We start from the raw sequence: 20,072 nt of genomic DNA on the forward strand, positions 1-20,072 counted from the left end.
TTTTTGTGACCGTTGACAATTATACAGCGATCAGTGCTATAATAATTCACTGATTACTATATAAATGTCACTGGCAGGGAAGGGGTTAACACAAGGGGAGATCAAGGGGTCAACTTGTTCCCTATGGAGTGATTCTAACTGTGGGGGGAGGGGACTGACTGGGTGAGGAGACCGACGGTTGTTCATACTTAGTATGAACAACAGATCGCTCTCCTCACCCCTGACAGCACGGAGATCTGTCTGTTTACATTGACAGATCTCCGTTTCTGCAACCTGGCATGCGCATTGGCTCCGGCGTCACGCGCCCCCTAGTGCTCAAAAGGCGAACCGACATACAGCTACGTCGGTTCACCCAGGGGAGCCAACCTGCCGCAGTACAACTGCGATGGCTGGTCGGGTAGGGGTTACTATTCAAAGCAATTTTATTTTGTTGAGAAATCACTTTGAGAAACACCCCCCTAGCATTTCTGGCAATGGCCATCTTGAGTAGGGGCACATGATTCATGTAGCATTTACTTCCTGGAATCCACCTGCCCTCATCTCAGGATGCAAACAGGAGATGGTGTGCTTAGCTGAGAAAGACCCTCCTCCCCTCTTCCCCTACTGAAGACTCCTGGGATGTATGACATAATTTAAATCATAGTTCATACAAATATATTGCTCTGCATTTTTCACAATTGTTTTTGAATAATACTGACATAATTACTAGTAATTTGTTTACATTCCACAGTCCAGAGCAGTGTTTCTCAACCACCTTAGGTCTGGCTCACACTGATACGATCTCAGATGTGACTTGGGTCGCACTGAATTTGCACATGACATTGGAAATATCATTGCTTCCAATGGTGCCTGTTCACATCAATGCAGCGCAGCTGCGATGCGACTTTAGAGAAGGGTCCTGTGCTACTTTGGTGTGATGCAGTGCAATTTGTGGTTTATAGACGTCAAGTGAAAATGCATCAAAATCTCATCCTCGTTTTTTTGAAGCGATTTTGTGTGCGATTTGTGGTGGTTATTAGGAGCCGGCATCCACCGGTATCCTAACAACCAGTGACTCATCCCTGCTGTCAGCAGTAGTTATAAGTCATCGGTTGTTAAAGGATATCCTAGGGGTGCACCGAATCGTTTTTTTGGTGCCGAAACCGATACCAAAAATGAAAAATACACTAGGCCGAAAACTGAAACCGATACCGAAACTGACCGATACCGAAAATTACTGTTTTTAAAAAATATTTTTATACAGGAGATGGTCAGAGACTGGGGACATGGTACAGGAGATGGTCAGAGACTGGGGACATGGTACAGGAGATGGTCAGAGACTGCAGACATGGTACAGGAGATGGTCAGAGACTGCAGACATGGTACAGGAGGTGGTCAGAGACTGCAGACATGGTACAGGTGGTGGTCAGAGACTGGTGACATGGTACAGGAGGTGGTCAGAGACTGCAGACATGGTACAGGAAGTGGTCAGAGACTGGGGACATGGTACAGGAGGTGGTCAGAGACTGGGGACATGGTTCAGGAGGTGGTCAGAGACTGGGGACATGGTACAGGAGGTGGTCAGAGACTGGGGACATGGTACAGGAGGTGGTCAGAGTCTCGGGACATGGTACAGGAGGTGGTCAGAGACTGGGGACATGGTACAGGAGATGGTCAGAGACTGAGGACATGGTACAGGAGGTGGTCAGAGACTGGCGACATGGTACAGGAGGTGGTCAGAGACTGGCGACATGGTACAGGAGGTGGTCAGAGACTGGCGACATGGTACAGGAGGTGGTCAGAGACTGGCGACATGGTACAGGAGGTAGGTGGTCAGAGACTGGTGACATGGCACAGGAGGTGGTCAGAGACTGGGGACATGGCACAGGAGGTGGTCAGAGACTGGCGACATGGAACAGGAGGTGGTCAGACTGGCGACATGGCACAGGAGGTGGTCAGAGACTGGCGACATGGCACAGGAGGTGGTCAGAGACTGGCGACATGGCACAGGAGGTGGTCAGAGACTGGCGACATGGTACAGGAAGTGGTCAGAGACTGGCGACATGGTACAGGAGGTGGTCAGATACTGGGGACATGGTACAGGAGATGGTCAGAGACTGGGGACATGGTACAGGAGGTGGTCAGAGACTGGCGACATGGTACAGGAGGTGGTCAGAGACTGGCGACATGGTACAGGAGGTGGTCAGAGACTGGCGACATGGTACAGGAGGTGGTCAGAGACTGGCGACATGGTACAGGAGGTAGGTGGTCAGAGACTGGCGACATGGTACAGGAGGTGGTCAGAGACTGGCGACATGGTACAGGAGGTGGTCAGAGACTGCGGACATGATAAAAGAGATAAGTGCAGCCAGTGTTGCCCCCAGTGCAGCCAGTGTTGCCCCCAGTGCAGCCAGTGTTGCCCCCAGTGCAGCCAATGTTGCTCCCAGTGCAGCCAATGTTGCTCCCAGTGCAGCCAGTTTTGTTCCCAGTGATGCAGCCAGCGCTGCCCCCAGTGATGCAGCCAGCGCTGCCCCCAGTGATGCAGCCAGCGCTGCCCCCAGTGATGCAGCCAGCGCTGCCCCCAGTGATGCAGCCAGCGCTGCCCCAGTGATGCAGCCAGCGATGCCCCCAGTGATGCAGCCAGCGATGCCCCCAGTGCAGCAAAGAGAGAGGAGAGCCGCCTCCACCGTCTGGTTGAATAGAGCGCCGGGAACATCACAGCTTTAATTTCAATAGCTGTGTGTTCCCCGTCGCGCGCCGTCACATACAGCCCCTCCCCCTTGTCCAGGCACTTTGATAGACATATCACTTGTCCAATCTGGATGGGTGATCTGTCTATCAAAGTTCCCCGGACAAGGGAGAGGGGCTGTATGTGACGGCGCGCGACGGGGAACACACACAGCTATTGAAATGAAAGCTGTGATGTTCCCGGCGCTCTATTCAACCAAACGGCGGAGGCGGCTCTCCTGCGCTATAAACCCCCCATCATGGGCGGCACCAGGGACGGGGGTGGTGCTCCGCCCCGCCTAGGCCCCGTCTCATTTTCGGCTCAATTATCGGTCGTTTTTTTCCTTTCGGCAAATTGCCGAAAAGGGCATTTTCGGCCGATATGTTTCGGTGGCCGAAATTTCGGTACATCCCTACTAAAGATAATATATATTTTTTTAAAACAAATGTCATACTTACCTCCTCTATGCAGTTGATTTTGCACAGAGTGGCCCCGCTCCTCCTCTTCTGGGGTCCCTCAGCGGTGCTCCTGGCTCCTCCTCTTCTTGAGTGCCCAGTCGGAGAAGCGCTCTCCCTCGGGGCACATGCTTCCATATCCTGCTGCTGCGTCCATTGACACAGACAGCAGGATTCGGCCCCTGCCTCCCACGTCATTGTATTTGATTGACAGCAGTGGGAGCCAATGGTTTCACTACTATCAATCTATCCAGTCAGGACACGAGACGCCAGCTGGAGCTGGTGTGCTCGTTCCCACCCCGGGTAAGACAGGGTTCAGGTAAGTAAAACAGGCACTGGGTGGCTGCTACACTAAAGGAGGTTTTTCACCTTAATGCTTAGAATGCAACAGGGTGAAAAGCCTTGAGGGTTTACAACCACTTTAACCACCTCAATACAGGGAACTTACACCCCCTTCCTGCCCAGGCCATTTTTCTGCTTTCAGCGCTGTCGCACTTTGAATGATAATTGCACGGTCATGCTACACTGTAACCATGTGAAATTTTTATAATTTTCTTCACACAAATAAAGCTTTCCTTTGGTATTTTTTTCCTAAAAAAATTTTTTTTCTTCATTTCTGTCAGTAAATTTGTAAATAAGTAATTTTTCCTCCTTCACTAATGGGCGCTGATGAGGCAGCACTGATGAAGCAGCACTTATGGGCACTGATTAGGTGGCACTGGTGAGGAGGCACGAATATGCCGCACTTATGGGCACTGATAGGTGGCAATGGTGGGCACTGGGCACAGAGACAGCACTGGTAGGCACTGATGGGCACTGGGCATTGATGGGTGGCATTGATGGGCAGCAGCACTGATGATCAGTGCCCTGATTACATACCTAGCTGTCCCCTGTGAGGATATGCCGCTGATCAGCTCTCCTTACACTCTGTCAGTGAAAGGCGAGGAGCGCCGATTACTGGCATCTCCGTGTTTACATGTGACCAGCTGTGATTGGACACAGCCAATCACATGGTTGGGATCACGCCATGTCCTAGCAACACGGCGAGGCCATGATCGCTGTGCTGCGCACCCCCCAGGGGCGGGGGAAAGTGGTCGTTCTGGGAGGCCATCATATGACTCAGAACAAAAGCCACACCACGCCCTGCCATCATTTGACAGTGGGCGGGCGGCAAGTGGTTAAGGAGCCAGTGGGGGCCCTTTGGGTCTGGTATGGATTTTACGGGGGACCCAATGCCAAAAAACACGGAAAAAAGTTATACCAGGCTCTTATCAAAGCATCTAGTCCAACAGACCATCATATCGGGCCACATGCCATCAACATGGGGGGGGGGCACTTTGACGGGAAGGGCAAATGTTGATGAGGACAGGGCCTTAAAACCCTGGGCCCGTGGTTGTGGGGGTGCAGGGGATAGCTTATTGAAATCTGGAAACCTTCTTCAACAAGGGGGCCCCCAGATCCTGCCCCCCCATACTGTGTATAGGATACGTAGTACTGATTCCAAAAACATCATCATTCACAATATTAAAATAAATTGGGCTAACTTTAATTTTGTCTTATTTTTTAATTTTCAAAATAGTGTAATTTTCCCCCAAAAAAGTGCGCTTGTAAGACCGCTGTGCAAATACAATATGACAGAAAGTATTGCAACAACCGCCATTTTATTCTCTAGGATGTTAGAAAAATATATATATAATGTTTGGAGGTTCTAAGTAATTTTCTAGCAAAAAAATTAAATTTTAACTTAAACGTAAACTCTGAAAAGTAGGCCTGGTCTCAAAGCAAAATGGTGTGTTTTTTATTCAATAGACTTAAATGGAGAAGCTGCAGAAAAGCATGTAGTGCATTTTTGCAGCGATTTTTTCATATTTTAATGTTCCCCCAAAAAAAGCATAAAAAAAAAAAAAAAAAAGCAATACGCATCAAAAAATGCATGAAAAACAAAAAAAACGGCTTTAGGCCTGGTTTACATGTTTGCGTTTTTTAGTGCATTTTGCATTTTTGCAGAAATGCACCACAGTCTAATAAGGCTTCGTTTACACCTATACAGTTTGCGTTTGATCTGTTTCTGCAGTGCTTTTTGCAGTGCGTTTTGCATTTTTTTACACACATGCTTTTACCACATTTTTCATGTGTCTTGTATTAATGCTTTTTTTTTGGCCAATTTGTTGGGCAGATTACAAAACGCGGCCAAAAGCAAAAACACACCACATTATTTTCTGCAGTTTCTCCATTGAAGTCATTTGAACCAAAAAAACACAATTTTACATTTAAAAAAGTATCTGACCCTTTCCAAAAACGCATTGGCTCAAAAAAGCATAGAACGTGTCCCATAGGAAAACCATGTTCAATTAACTGCAGTGCGTTCCTGTAAAAAGCAAAAAGCACCAAAAAATGCTTAGGTGAAAACTGAGCCTTAACATGGTTTGCTATGGGACATGTTCACATTTATGCTTTTTTTAGCCGCCGCATTTGTTTAGGGTGGTTCAATAGAGTTCGATGGAGAAGCTGCAGAAAAGCATGTAGTGTGATTTTGCTGCATTTTTTCATCTGCCCAACAACAAATTGAGACAAATGAAGAATGCAAAATGCATCAAAAACGCATAAAAAAGTGTGCAAAAATGCAAAACGCACTGCAGAAACGGATCAAACGCACACTGCATAGGTGTGACACAACACTGGTAAGCTCACGGATCCCCTACTGATTGGAGCAGACCCCACATGCGAAAGAGTTCTTGCACTATTACATGGTAGGCTGCTGGGATTAGATGTTTTGTAAAGAAGGATAAGATTATTTTTGCTGTCCTTTTAGCCCTCAGGCAGTGACAAGGACATTGCATTTATGGCAAAAACATCGGTATTTTCTGTACTTGCTAAAAATGTTCTTAGTGCATAAAATCCAAACGAATGCAGCTACCACTAAGCTGCAATATATTACATAATTGTTTTACTGAGTGAATGTCGGGTTTAATTGAGAGAAAGTTCTGAAATCTTTAACTAGGGGAGCTTGGTAATTATACACAGTTTTTGGAAGATTGCGGAAGCAGAATTGAAATGGCACTAAACTTGCTAGTTCTGTTTTACCCGCATCAGATTTAAGGAAGTGAGAGGATGTTATATAAGAAATAGTAGATAGACAAGACAGTAGAGAAGTGAGAGTCGGAGCTGAAAGATAGATGTCTGCTTAGACACTGAAATCTACATGAGCTAATTGGCCGGCCAAGACCATGGGTATAGAAGAAGAGATGAGACCAAAGGACATAGCCTTGAGAAATACTAACAGATGGAGAGAGAGGAGAAGAGATAGTGTGGTAATGAGAGACATTAAAACTCAATCCATAAAGGTAAGAGAAAATCTAGGAATGGGCAAATCCTTTGATACTTTGAAGTATATGCGTGTTTTTAGGTAAACTATCCCAACCTCCCGTCACCATCAATCCTAAATTAAACTGCACGAATCCCCCCCAACCCAGCTATGTACTTACCTCTGTAACACTGCTGAACTTTACTCATTCAGACTGTTGGACAAAATTCTCCTCTTTTGTTGGGCTGGGGTGGTGGTTAGTGCCATTTAACTTTGGAGGCTTGGGGTGGTGGGTTACGGAAAACTTAATAAAAAGTACACCTGTAATTTTAACAAGAAGTATGAAGGAATGGTGTTTATATTTTGTGATCAGTAGTAATTGACATCTTTTGGAAAGTAAGTTTCAGTGGAATGATTTGGGTGGAATCCAACCAAGTTAAAATGGTTAATCAATGAATTAGCTTCTAGGTAGACAACATAAGTGTGGGAATGCAAAACATGAATTGAAATGCTGGAAGGCTCTAAATGAGGCCGGGTATCAATATGGGAGTGGGGGAAGGTTTGGAATGGGTTAGGGACTGTGCAGATGACTTAGTGGACCTGTAGGGGATTAGGTTTCTGAATGGGCTGGGGGGCACTATTGGAGGTTGGGAGTACTGTAGAGGGGTGGATGCTCTGCAGCAGGTTGGGGGACTCTGTGGTAGACTGGGAGGTTGTGGGACTTTGTGGTAGACTGGGAGGTTGTGGGGCACTGTTGGGGGTACAATAGAGTGCTAGAGGCTCTGCAGCAGGTTTGTGGGGCACTGTTGGGGGTACTATGGAGGACTGGGGGGATCTGTAGTAGGCCGGGTGGCTCCATGGGAGGTTGTGGGGTACTGTTGGAGATACTATGGAGGGCTGGAAACTCAGCAGCAGGCTGGGGGCTCTGTAGTATGCTTGGCAGCTCTGTGGGAGGTTGTGGGGCGTGGTTGAAGGTTGGGGGTACTATAGAGGACTGGAGGCTCGGCAGTAGGCTGGGGGGCTCTGTGATAGGCTGGGCAGTTCTGTGGGACACTGCTGGAGGTTGGAGGTACTGTAGAGGGATGGAGGGCTCTGTAAAAATCTGGGCAGCTCTGTAGGAGGTTGTGGGGCACTGGTGAGGCTAAGGGCTCTCTGGGGGCACTGTGGGGCACTGTGGGCCACTGTAGATGGTTCGAAGGCACTATGGTTGCTGGAAGGCACTGTGGGAGGCTAAGGGATCTGCAGCTAACTGAAGACCATGTTGAGGGGAGACTGTGGCCTTCTGGGCCATGGCCCGGTAGCTGTAGTGCATTCCTCTAAGCTTTATTTGGACAATTCACTGCAACAGGAAAAAGAAGTACGGTAGTTTGGCATATCACAACCCCAGGTAGGTAGCCATAAAGACCCATTAAGGGATAACACCCGGGCCAATTCCTTTCAAAATAGAAAAGCAATTTTGGCCAACGATGCTCATGCAAATGTTTTTTAGCTGATTTATTAATTACCATGTTTTTATGTTTTTAGGGTTGCTTGTTTACGATGAAAGTTGTTTTTGCAAAGAGGAAATATTTTTAACTACTGTTCTGTAAAGGAAATATTTTGATGTATTTTTCCGGCAACCCTCTTGCTGCATGGGGTGTTTATTAAATTCTGCTGCGTTTACATAGTGCCTTTATGATGGACGTCCCCAAAAGTCTTACTGCGTCTGTTCTTGAAATAAAGGGGACCTGTCACAAAAGGAGCACTCATAGACCAAACTTAGAGTTTAGGTCTGCTTTTCATCGATAGAAGCTGTAGTACAGCTTCTGTGAATAGAGAAGGGGGTGGAAAGGATGGGCATAGTTGGCACTTTTTCTGAGTGTCTATGACAGGACCAGTGCTTATATGGGGTGGGGGGTGTGGTAGAGGAGTTTGGATTTTAATTAGGACAGCTGATACCAGTGCTGTGGTCTCTTCACATTATTGTCCCTTGTGCCAATTAAAAAAAAAAAAAAAAATCTCGGGCTTTAAGTGTTACTAAACCCACAACAGTAAAATCAGTCTGTATAAGCAGTAAAGCATGCTTGTTAAACTCACTGTGGAACCTACGGGATTAATCCTTTGCAGTGTGTAAAAAGGCCTGTGAAATAACTTCTAAGATTAAAGTAAATTCTAATATAAATATTATCCAAGGGTGGTTACGGATTCCCTCTATTTATTCCATATATGTATGAATTTGTCTATTTATTGTCTATTTATTCCTATGGTTAGCTAGTCTATTAAAACTCTGATAATGTTACTGTTGATAGCACAATAATATAAGGTTAGCTATTAAAAAAAACACTGCTTAATAAAACGTCTTTTTTATTTCCCAAGAAAATAGGAAAATGCTAACATGAAAATACTATAGAGCATATAACAAAAGAAAATCAAAGTTACTTATCACAAGGCTGTCCTCTAGATATTGTCTTGTCAGCTGGGATTAAAAAGGGTAACAGAGAGAGCCATGAGGCTCAGAGAACCATCAGGCAAGAGCTAAGAGCGAAAGGGAATTAATTCTCTTCTGTGTGCATTTTTTAAACTTCATCCATACACCATCCAGATCCAACCCAATTGCCGGCCCATCTAGACCTTTGACAAATCAAAGTATTTACGGGGCAGTCCTCCTCAATATATTATATTACTGTCTGTCCTGCTGTATTGGCCTCTAGGGGCAGCATTGTCCATATATCATGTCTATGTGTCCTGGGTCCATCTTCAGTGCCTGTTGATCCTTTGACCTTTGTAACCCACCTTCATCAATCATTCTGGCAGCCATGGCCCTCTTTGAAGCTTGCTTGCATATTATCACATCAGTCTAATAGGAGCCAAGCTTTTGTTCAGCTTTGCTTCTTTCAGATGAATATTGTGATATGCTACACAGCTTTGATGTGCTTTAACCAGACACTGATAGAAGTCACAAGACTGCTATATACTGTGTGCTGTGGGTGACCAGATATAGTGAATGCAGGTTCCTGGGTTTAGTAACACTTTAAGCAATGATCTAAACTGTATAATAACATTACTATTATACAGGATTTGCAGTACAGCACCATCAGTTTGTACTGCACTTTACAAAATAATTAGCGACAGTGCACTTACAACACAAGAGGGTTAAGAGGTAATTATTATTGTCATTGAAAGAGAAGTATGGGTTTGGGGTCCCTTATCATACTTAGCTAGGTGGATGAAGCATCGGTCTGATGCTGCATCTTTCCCCCAGCGTCTCTGCACTGAGAACCAAGCGATCGAACATTGTCGATGGCTCAGTTCTCTCAGCTCCCCGAGCAGAGAGCTGCTGACTGTCAATCAGGATCTCTCCTCTCTGCTCCTCCATGCTCACTGGAGCGCTGAGCTGTGGAGGGGTGGGGAGCCGCTGAGATGTGATGTGATGTCAGCAGAGTGGGCTTCTGCTGAAAACGGGTCATAAGAGTGCAAAATGAATTGCACTCCTGTGACCCATAGGAGAAGCCCAGCCAAATGAGCTCAGTCTGGACTTCTCCTTTAAGTAACAATGACTGTATAATCTCTAAGGAGCATAATCTATTTTGTTGTGTTTTTTTTTTGTTTTGTTATAGTAATATCATTTGTTTAGTGGGCTTGACTTGTATGTAGTAGTTTTCTTTTTTTGTAAATTTTCAATAAAAAGTATCTGATTGGAAAAAAAGAGGACCCTGCTCATGAGAGCTTACAATCTAAATAGAAAATTTAAAAAATAAAAGATTTACAAAGCTAATGTGCACAATATACATTCTGCACAATCGATACCTTAAAGCTAAACCCCCGGACACACAGCTAAATACTCAAGTGAAGTACATATAATGAAGCTGTTTTTCCTGCCAAATCATTTTGTATTTTTGTCCTTCCAGTCCTGATATTTACACAGACCCATCAAACAGCACTGATTTTCTGTGCTGCAGTTATGTAACACTTACAGGTCTAGTCCCTCCCCCTGCATGTGATTGGACAGCAGTGAAAGAAAGCAGCTGGCTTATTAACTCATCTTTGTCACATTATTCTTTCCTTTTATAAACATGTTCCTTATCAAAACATGGGCACACAGCATAGCTGATTGACTTACCAGTATTTTCCCTCCCTCTCCTAGCCCAGGCTCTGCTGTACACAGACTGCAAGAGACTGATACTACGTTAAATTTAGTTACTTACACTGCTTGTATTTAAAAAAAAAAATATGATTTAATGGTTCATTAAGAAATGGTTTGTGTCCTTCATATCTGCCTAGCAGTTCAGCTTTAAGAGTTTATACTTACACAAGGTAGTCAGTTAGGTAATGCATAGATTTGCAGTACTGATGATTTCATTGCTCTGCTTTGCAGAAGGAAATTTATCCAAAATCCAGGCTTTAACACCACACCTGAAAAATATTAGGCATTTTAGAAGAGCGGTGTTTTCATTTTATTATTCACCCAAATAAGTGAATGCCTGGCAGATATTAAAGAACTGTCATTTATTGTTTAATGGTATTTAACTCCTCAGGGGACCAAAGCTTTATAGTACTTGGTCCCATTAAAATCTGTCCCTTATGGCCCATACACACAATCCGAATATCATACTACAGATCGTACAACCTTTTTCACTTAATTGTCACAAGTAGAAATTGAATAGGTAAATAAAGTCATGAAAATTCTGGTACGACAGGAAAAAAAGAAGTGATGTCATGTGTTGTAATGTATTTGTATTGTATTTTTGGACGACAAACGAAAATCGTACGATCTCGAATCGTACTATGTCTGATCGAATAATATCGGATGAACTGTCGTGATCAGCTGTTGAAAGCAGTGTACACACGATTCGAAAATCGTACGATTCATCCACCGATGTCAGTTTTCGTATGATATTCGGAATGTGTGTATGGGCCGTTAGTGTATGTGTATGGAAGTTGTTATGTTAGAAAAAAGTTCAATGGCTTTTGTTCATGCCAACCTCTAGTCCTTACTGTGTGTCTATAGATGGTGTGTTAAACTGGGTCCCCATTGTGTTTGGAGGCCTAACTGGTATTGATCTTTATTTAACGTGCTGATGTCATTCCTGTATTATTTTTCTATGTGTACTGATGACGTGTATGTGGCTTGTACCTTATTTTGACATGCGCTATCTTTTAAAAAATAAAGAATTTTAAACAAAAAAATCTGATCCTTAGTTTTGAAGCAGCATGGTCGGGCAGGTTCTCCCCCACAGTCTGACAACACTATTGGAAAGATTTGACAGCTCTGCTCCCTGGCAACAGGGGCCATTCTGGAGACCAGTGCTGCCATTTACAGCAAAAAATCCCACAGCCATTAGCACTGTGTGTCTATCAGCGACTTCTTTAATACATACATGGCCAGGAAGATTGATCACACAGTGCTGCAGTTTTATGAATGATCCACCAGCGCTGCTGGGCAGTTTCATACAGTGCACTAGGCCCAATATCACTGATTATCTATTGTTAAGTGCAATTCTCAAACCAATTGCTTTTCCTCTTTGTAATGCTGAGTTCAAATCTTATGCTTCTGATAGAAATGAAATACAGGAGACCTTTTCTGTAGCCCAAATCCAAGCTGAATGGCCAAAAGTGTATTGTTTTCTCAGTTCTTATATACACACAAAAATGATGAATCATGTAAAACAAAAGTACCATAATAAGGGAAAAAACACAAAAATATCAGATAAGGAGTAAACAGCCTTTCTCCATCGTGTGGTCAGCAGATGGGCGTAGTCTGAGTGACTTTACACTTTTCACAATACGTATCTTATAACACAGCAATTTTGTACACATAATGTCAACTCATAACTTAAGCTGGAACTCTGATCCTATCATTTTCCCCCTTTGACATCATCCTTCTCCCAACTCTGGGTCCTTACTCATGAGTTATAGCCAATACTTTCCTGAGTACTATCCCTGACCGCGGGTTGTCAGAGGAGAACAATGTCCTCATCCCCCAGTTCCATATCAGCATCTCAAAAGCAAAGAGAATCAAAGAGAAGGGTGACGTCAACTCATAATCCCAAACTCAGAGTTCTATAGGGCACCCCTATTCATTCTTTTAACTTTCTTTTGAATTCTCAACAATTAATAATTGTCATTATAACAAAAGCAAACATAAGTATTAGTATAGGACTCAACATCCAATTAAGTATAGTAGTGGCGGTAGGAGACCATCCACTGAAAACATCGTACCAATGGTGGGTAGTTTCATCTCTTATCTGTGAGGATAAATGTATTAATTTTCCTTTATCTATAACTGCAGATATTAGATTATTTTGAAGGGTATGTTCCTGTGTCTCTATGTGTTTTCTAAGTATTTCAGACTCTCTTAAGATTTGTTGTAAGGGCTCTAATGATATTATGAAAGGGGTAGTATCAGTAAGGTTATACTGGTCTGGGACCCTTTCCCCTCTGTAGGTTCCTGTAGATTTGGGAATCTGGGGTAGAAAGTAACATTTGTGTTTTGTCAAATACTTCCCTCCATGTTTCAGATGGACCTAACTTATGACATTTATGTGGCGTGTTATTAAAGGGTGATGTTAAATTGTCCCTCCAATGGAAAGTTATGTTTACTTGTGCTTGTGACTTAGCTTTTATCCACACTACTGGTGAATCCACATTGTGCATCATGTAAAAAGGACCCTCCTGTCCTGTTACAGTGAAATTTCCTACAGTATACCATTCATAGTAAGGATATTGCGTTATACTCTTATCCTGATTTGTCCATATAAGATCAGTACTGTTTTCATGAACTGTTACATTGATACCGGGAGTCCATGTGTAAACAAACATTTGAAGACATTCAAGCACTATCATCATAGTTAGAAAGATCGTCATTCTGTTTCTCTCGGTTCAGGACTCTTTTTGCAGTGTGATGCGTGGATCCAGGCTGCTTTTCCCTCCAACTTGACCGATGTGGGAGTGGTCAGCAGTACTTGATATGGTCCTTCAAACCGTGGCTCTAAAGCTTTTCTGGTATGTTTCTTTACATAGACCCAATCTCCGGGGCTAAGTGAATGAGTACCTGCTATAGAGTTGGGATCTGGAATGGAAGCATAAACACTCTTGTGGATCTTGGTTAGATGCTGTTGCAATTGTATCACATATGCAGTCAAACTATCACATTGCAATTGCATACTCTGTGGAAAGTATAAACCTAATCTAGGTGCATTCCCAAAAAGTATCTCATATGGAGACAACCCTGTTTTTCCTGTTGGGGTATATCTTATGGAGAACAAAGCCAAAGGCAGGCATTCTGGCCATGGCTTGTTTAACTCTTGCATGGCTTTCTGTATTTTTAGCTTTATTGTCCCATTTACTCTTTCTACTGATCCTGAACTCTGTGGGTGATAAGGGGTGTGGAAACTCTGTTGAACCCCTAACATGGTCATCACATTCTGCATTACTTCACCTGTAAAGTGTGTCCCTCTATCTGATTCTATTGTTTCAGGTAATCCAAACCTTGGTATTAATTCAGTGATCAGTTTCTTAGCCGTAGCTTTTTCCGTGGCTGATTTTAATAAATATCCCTCTGGCCAGCCTGAAAATAAATCGATGCACACAAGTACAAATTCAAAGGGGCCACTTTTTGGCAACTGTATGTAGTCAATTTGCAGCCTTTGAAAGGGGTACTGGGCCCGAGCTTGGTGTTTTCATGGCGTTTTTACCTTTTGTCCTGGATTATTCAGGAGACAGATTTGGCATGCTGCACAGTAGTTTTTGGCCATACTACTGAATCCTGGTGCTAGCCATCCTTGGTTCACAATTCTATACATGGAATTGGAATTGACATGGGTAGGTAGGTGGATTGCCGTGGCCATGGCTGGGTACAGAGACGCCGGTAGGCATACTTTACCTCCTGCCCTCCATACATTGTCAGGGTCAATTTGGGCTCCCATCCTTACCCACTTGTCTCTTTCACTGTCCGCCGCTTGCTCCTGTAGCTTGCTCAACTGTTGCCATGAAGGCTTTACTGTACTTACCTCTGCCACTGCCACTGTCTCAGGGTACATCTCTTTCTGAGCTGCCTGTTTCGCAGTTAAATCTGCAAAGGCATTTCCTTTTGCTTCCCTTGTCTTTGCACTTGTGTGTGCCGCTATCTTCAAGATGGCTACCCTTTTAACTTTTTGAAGATGTGTCAAAACCCGTTTTATTCCTTCCGCATGCTTTACTGGTGTGCCTGCTGCTGTCAGATACCCTCGAGCTCTCCATATATGGCCGAAATCGTGCGCTACGCCGTAAGCGTAGGCAGAGTCAGTGTAAATATTTCCTTCTTGTCCTTGTAAATATTCTAAGGCTTGTTCTAAAGCTTTTAATTCTACTTCCTGTGCTGACATGTGGGCTGGTAAGGGCTGCGCTTCAATCACCTGTGTATCAGTTACTACTGCATATCCTGTGTGATATCTTCCTTTATCATCAGCAAATCTGCTGCCATCTATATACAAAGTGTGCTCAGCGTCTAAAATTGGTGTATCTATAACATGAGGGAACCCCATTGTCTCTTGTTCCATGAGCTGAAAACAGTCGTGTTCAACTATCTCTCTAAACAGAAGAGTGTCAGTTTCCTCATCTCCTTCCTCCTTATTCCCCCTTGTCAAATCTGGTGACTGAAGAGGCAAAAAGGTGGCCATATTGAAAGTTGTACAGCGCTGAAAAGTGACATTTGGAGGTAAAAGTAAAGTACACTGTAACCTTAGTTGCCTAGCCATTGAAATGTGTTTGGGCTGTACTTGAGACAAGATTGCATGTATGTCATGTGTGGTGTGCACTACAACTGGATTGTCTAGAACAATTTCTGATGACTTATCTATAATTATTGACACTGCTGCTACCACCCGTACACAGGACGGTGAACCTCTGGACACTGGATCTAGAGCTGCTGAGAAGTAAGCAACGGGCCTTTGTTTTATATGTGACTGTGTCAAAATTCCTGTTGCATGTCCAGTGATCTCAGCAATGTATAGATGGAATGTCTTTGTATAATCGGGGATACCTAGAGCCGGTGCAGAAATCAACAACTGTTTCAAAGTGACAAACGACTCATAAGCTACTTCTGTAAGCATATACGGCACAATTTTCAAACAATCGTATAATGGCTGCATCAAAGAGCTAGCGTGGGGTATCCATTGTCTACAATATGACACGATACCCAGAAACATACGCAATTGTTTGAAATTTCGTGGGGGTAAGATTCCCTTTATCGCCTGTACTCTCTCGTCTGTGAGATGTCTTGTTCCTTGTGATATGCAATGTCCTAAGAAGACAACTTTTTCCTGACACACTTGTAACTTTTTCCTGTTAACCTTGCAACCCTTTTTTGCCAAGAATTGCAAAAGTGCCAAAGTGGCATGGAGACATATTTCCCTATCTGGACAGCATAGCAATAGGTCATCCACATATTGTAGCAATACACAAGAGTCTGGAGGTAACCATTCCTCTAGCACTGTTTGTAGAGCCTGTGAATAAAGGGTTGGCGAATGCGCCATTCCTTGAGGTAGGCGTGTCCTGCCTGTTGGTTGCCGTCTGCGTCAAACCGGTCTATAGGTCGGTGCGGACCTATTTCTGTCACAAATTGCTGAAACAGAGTAGGAGTCATTTTATGTCTACACAAATCTTCCCCGTCTTGCCATGTTGCATCATGTGTATCCATCAACTGTCTTACAAATCTACAAAACGCTGCTGGTTTCGCTACTGGGTCTGGGGCATTCTGTATTAGTGCCATAAGGGCGTCTGGTGTCCATGGTGCCCAGGTCCTTATCTGCATCCTACGAGTAACAGTAGGTGGGGCATTTGGATGGGCTACTTGTCCAAATTCCGGATTATTTACCTGTACAATGTGTGTATCAGTGCGTACGGGGGCTACAGTTTCTGGATGAGGTTTTTCTGCCCCACAATGCACACATTCTATTGCCCATTCTGGGTTTTGTGTTCCACAAACCTGACAAACCCATCCCCTGCCTTGGAGTGAAGGATATATCTTATGTGGTTTATGTTCTATGTCAGTGTATGGGGGTGGAATGGCTGAGCTGGGGTCAACCAGAGCCTCAGCATTTTTTGTTCTTCTATCCTTCATGTCCCAACCATCACAATCTGGGTTATATTTCCACCCCTCCTCTTTTGCTCTATAAGAGACCTTAATTAAGCGCTGAACCTGATGCATCCATTGCTTCTCTAACACCTCTCCTTGTCTGTCCCTTTTTATTTCCTTCCACGCGTCTGGGTCTAAACCCGCTGCTCCTTTTACCTTAAATTTATGAAGTATAGTTTTTACATTTTGTGCTTCATCTTTCCCATATATGTTCTTAATTATCTGTGGCACCGTATAGTGGGCCACAGTTCCTTGACGGGGTTTTGTGTACCTCTGACCCATTCTAACAGTCCGTGCCTAGGTAGCGTGTGGGACACTGTTATATGTCCCAAAATAAAAAAGAAAAAAGTGTGTATGCGGGACCCTACAACAGTTCCTCGTTGCCTTCCTCCTAGGATGCTAGAATACTAAAAAACCTCCTAAAAAAACCTCCCCGGGATGAGATTTCTGAAATCGAATTACTTTATATGCTAGCCAACTGACAAATATTATGACCAGACTGACGGCTACAACATATACAAGCATTCCTTTAAGTGGCCAGGTATCCGACTAGATCTCCGGGCTTGTGGAGACCTTATTCCCCCTCCCGTATCTGGGATCCCTCTCGTGCACTCTTATCCCTGCTTTATGGAGCAGACAGGGCTTATACTCTCAACCCGCCTATGGTTTATGAATTAGATGTGAGGTTAAGCATAAGCGTCAGACCCCCCCCGAAAGGGCGCATTCCGTTGCTTAGTTCGGCAATCCCCTTCTAACTCATACCATCCTTGACAAGGCTCATTCACTTTCTCAACAAGACAGACAGACAACAAATTATCAGCAAAACAAAGGTATTATAGTTCAAGACTCACCCCTACAGAGGTTGCAGTTAATATGCTGCGTGGAGACCCGTTTCTGACAGAACTGACTAAAGGCACAAATCAGGGAAGCTCAGAGTATAAAGAGAAATAAAGGCTTTCTCTTACCTGGCCAGGCTTTGTGGTCTGTGGTTCCCGAAGTGCCCCAGTGTTATGGTTCCGTCAGCTCCGTTCGTCCACCTCTTGTAGGATCATTGATGAGGTCCTTGTTCTTAGGGCGCCAAAATGTTAAGTGCAATTCTCAAACCAATTGCTTTTCCTCTTTGTAATGCTGAGTTCAAATCTTATGCTTCTGATAGAAATGAAATACAGGAGACCTTTTCTGTAGCCCAAATCCAAGCTGAATGGCCAAAAGTGTATTGTTTTCTCAGTTCTTATATACACACAAAAATGATGAATCATGTAAAACAAAAGTACCATAATAAGGGAAAAAACACAAAAATATCAGATAAGGAGTAAACAGCCTTTCTCCATCGTGTGGTCAGCAGATGGGCGTAGTCTGAGTGACTTTACACTTTTCACAATACGTATCTTATAACACAGCAATTTTGTACACATAATGTCAACTCATAACTTAAGCTGGAACTCTGATCCTATCATTTTCCCCCTTTGACATCATCCTTCTCCCAACTCTGGGTCCTTACTCATGAGTTATAGCCAATACTTTCCTGAGTACTATCCCTGACCGCGGGTTGTCAGAGGAGAACAATGTCCTCATCCCCCAGTTCCATATCAGCATCTCAAAAGCAAAGAGAATCAAAGAGAAGGGTGACGTCAACTCATAATCCCAAACTCAGAGTTCTATAGGGCACCCCTATTCATTCTTTTAACTTTCTTTTGAATTCTCAACAATTAATAATTGTCATTATAACAAAAGCAAACATAAGTATTAGTATAGGACTCAACATCCAATTAAGTATAGTAGTGGCGGTAGGAGACCATCCACTGAAAACATCGTACCAATGGTGGGTAGTTTCATCTCTTATCTGTGAGGATAAATGTATTAATTTTCCTTTATCTATAACTGCAGATATTAGATTATTTTGAAGGGTATGTTCCTGTGTCTCTATGTGTTTTCTAAGTATTTCAGACTCTCTTAAGATTTGTTGTAAGGGCTCTAATGATATTATGAAAGGGGTAGTATCAGTAAGGTTATACTGGTCTGGGACCCTTTCCCCTCTGTAGGTTCCTGTAGATTTGGGAATCTGGGGTAGAAAGTAACATTTGTGTTTTGTCAAATACTTCCCTCCATGTTTCAGATGGACCTAACTTATGACATTTTTCACTTTTCACAATACGTATCTTATAACACAGCAATTTTGTACACATAATGTCAACTCATAACTTAAGCTGGAACTCTGATCCTATCACTATTCATGAAAGTGAAAGATCACACAGCACTGTGTGATCCATTGGCAGGACCGTGCATGTATAAAAACCGCCACTGATTGACGCAAAGAGCCGAGTAATCCTTCACTATTATGAATGCACAATTATGCCCCATACACACGTTCCGATTATCGTAAGACAGATGGTTCACATTTTGTTGCATACAACTAAGATTGAATACAACAGTGCAAAATGTGTGTAAGATTTTTGTTGTACGAAATCTCCTGTTGTGCGTAGCTACGTATTTTAAATTATGTCAAATACGTGTGACCCGTGTGTCCTTCTGGTTTATTTTCATGTTTCTGATCATGTGTGGTGTTTGTCGAACGACTTTTATCGGACGCATACTGTACTGACTACACGATTGTCGTACGATGGGCTGTCATCCGAAAGAACACATAACAGACATCCCTTTGCACAAGCACGATCCTCTCTGCTGGCCATTGGATGCTGCAGACTTCAGTTGTGCTGTGCTGATCAGTTGCTTGATTACTGTTGCAGAAACACGTCTAATCAAGCAACTGATGGGAAGATTTCTAAATTGTACACCGTCCAGTGCCCAGCTCCCTATCTAAAACATGCACATCTAAAGGGGATGTGTTCTTTCACTCTAGCTCAGCAGTACAGCACTGCATGGAACCATGCAATATGTCATTTTGCCATCAGCATACCTCCATGCTGGCTGGTATTAAGAGCTGTAAATACTGAAAAAAAGCAGCAGCTACAGGAATGGACAGAGGTTATGCTAACTGTACTAATACAACATTTTGAGTCAGCGATTAATTCTCTTTATTAATATTTAATATAATTATTGATAATTTAGTACTCCTTTAAATAAGTAAGAAAAGCTACATTTCGTTTAAAGAGTGGGGGAAAAAGATGTTAGGTAGAGGATAATACCCAACACATTTTGAGCATTAAGCTGCGAATATACCAAGAAATTAGCAGGCTCTGTATTTTATGAACTAAATGTAAAGTGCAAGTTGGTATTTTCTCTCCTTTATATATTGGCCTTTTTTTTGTTTCATGTGGAGGTTATAATCAACTGGTTTTGTGCACTAATTGCTTAGTGCAAATAGATGTATATTTATTGCAATTTAATAACGATGTTGTCAGATATGGTGGTACAAGGTGCTCCAAGACACTAGGCTTAGGGGTAGCGGGCAGTTTGAGAATGTGACCTTATTGTAATATCTTGGCAGCTGTGGCCCAACTTCTTCAGCTTTTCAGTTCTGCTATCTTTGTGCTCTCACACAGCTTCCTCCCA

The 20,072-nt window shown here is 43.4% G+C and overlaps 1 protein-coding gene and 1 long non-coding RNA gene across 4 annotated transcripts in view; one reads left to right on the forward strand and one right to left on the reverse strand.

Annotated features, from left to right (window-relative positions):
* LOC143996262 (mitogen-activated protein kinase kinase kinase 3-like) overlaps window positions 1-20,072 on the forward strand; it is a 251,446-nt gene that overhangs the window by 61,332 nt on the left and 170,042 nt on the right. Inside the window, exon 1 of one of the 3 annotated variants that reach the window (XM_077491228.1) lies at window positions 6,336-6,506. The exons of 1 other annotated variant lie outside the window; for it this stretch is intronic. In XM_077491228.1, coding sequence (XP_077347354.1) covers window positions 6,390-6,506 — 117 coding nt within the window. In that variant the 5' untranslated portion in view covers window positions 6,336-6,389. Of the gene's footprint in view, window positions 1-6,335; window positions 6,507-20,072 lie in introns of those variants that run through there. One more of the 3 variants, XM_077491227.1, reaches the window with a different exon arrangement.
* Window positions 12,023-18,691, reverse strand: LOC143996261 (uncharacterized). The gene is made up of 2 exons (XR_013277521.1): window positions 17,525-18,691; window positions 12,023-13,514 (listed from the first exon to the last, which is right to left on the reverse strand). It is a non-coding gene; the product is annotated as an uncharacterized LOC143996261 (long non-coding RNA).

The sequence above is a fragment of the Lithobates pipiens genome, unplaced genomic scaffold (assembly GCF_037356315.1).
Source record: "Lithobates pipiens isolate NorthernLeopardFrog02 unplaced genomic scaffold, aLitPip1_a1.2 Scaffold_19, whole genome shotgun sequence".
NCBI lineage: Eukaryota > Metazoa > Chordata > Amphibia > Anura > Ranidae > Lithobates > Lithobates pipiens.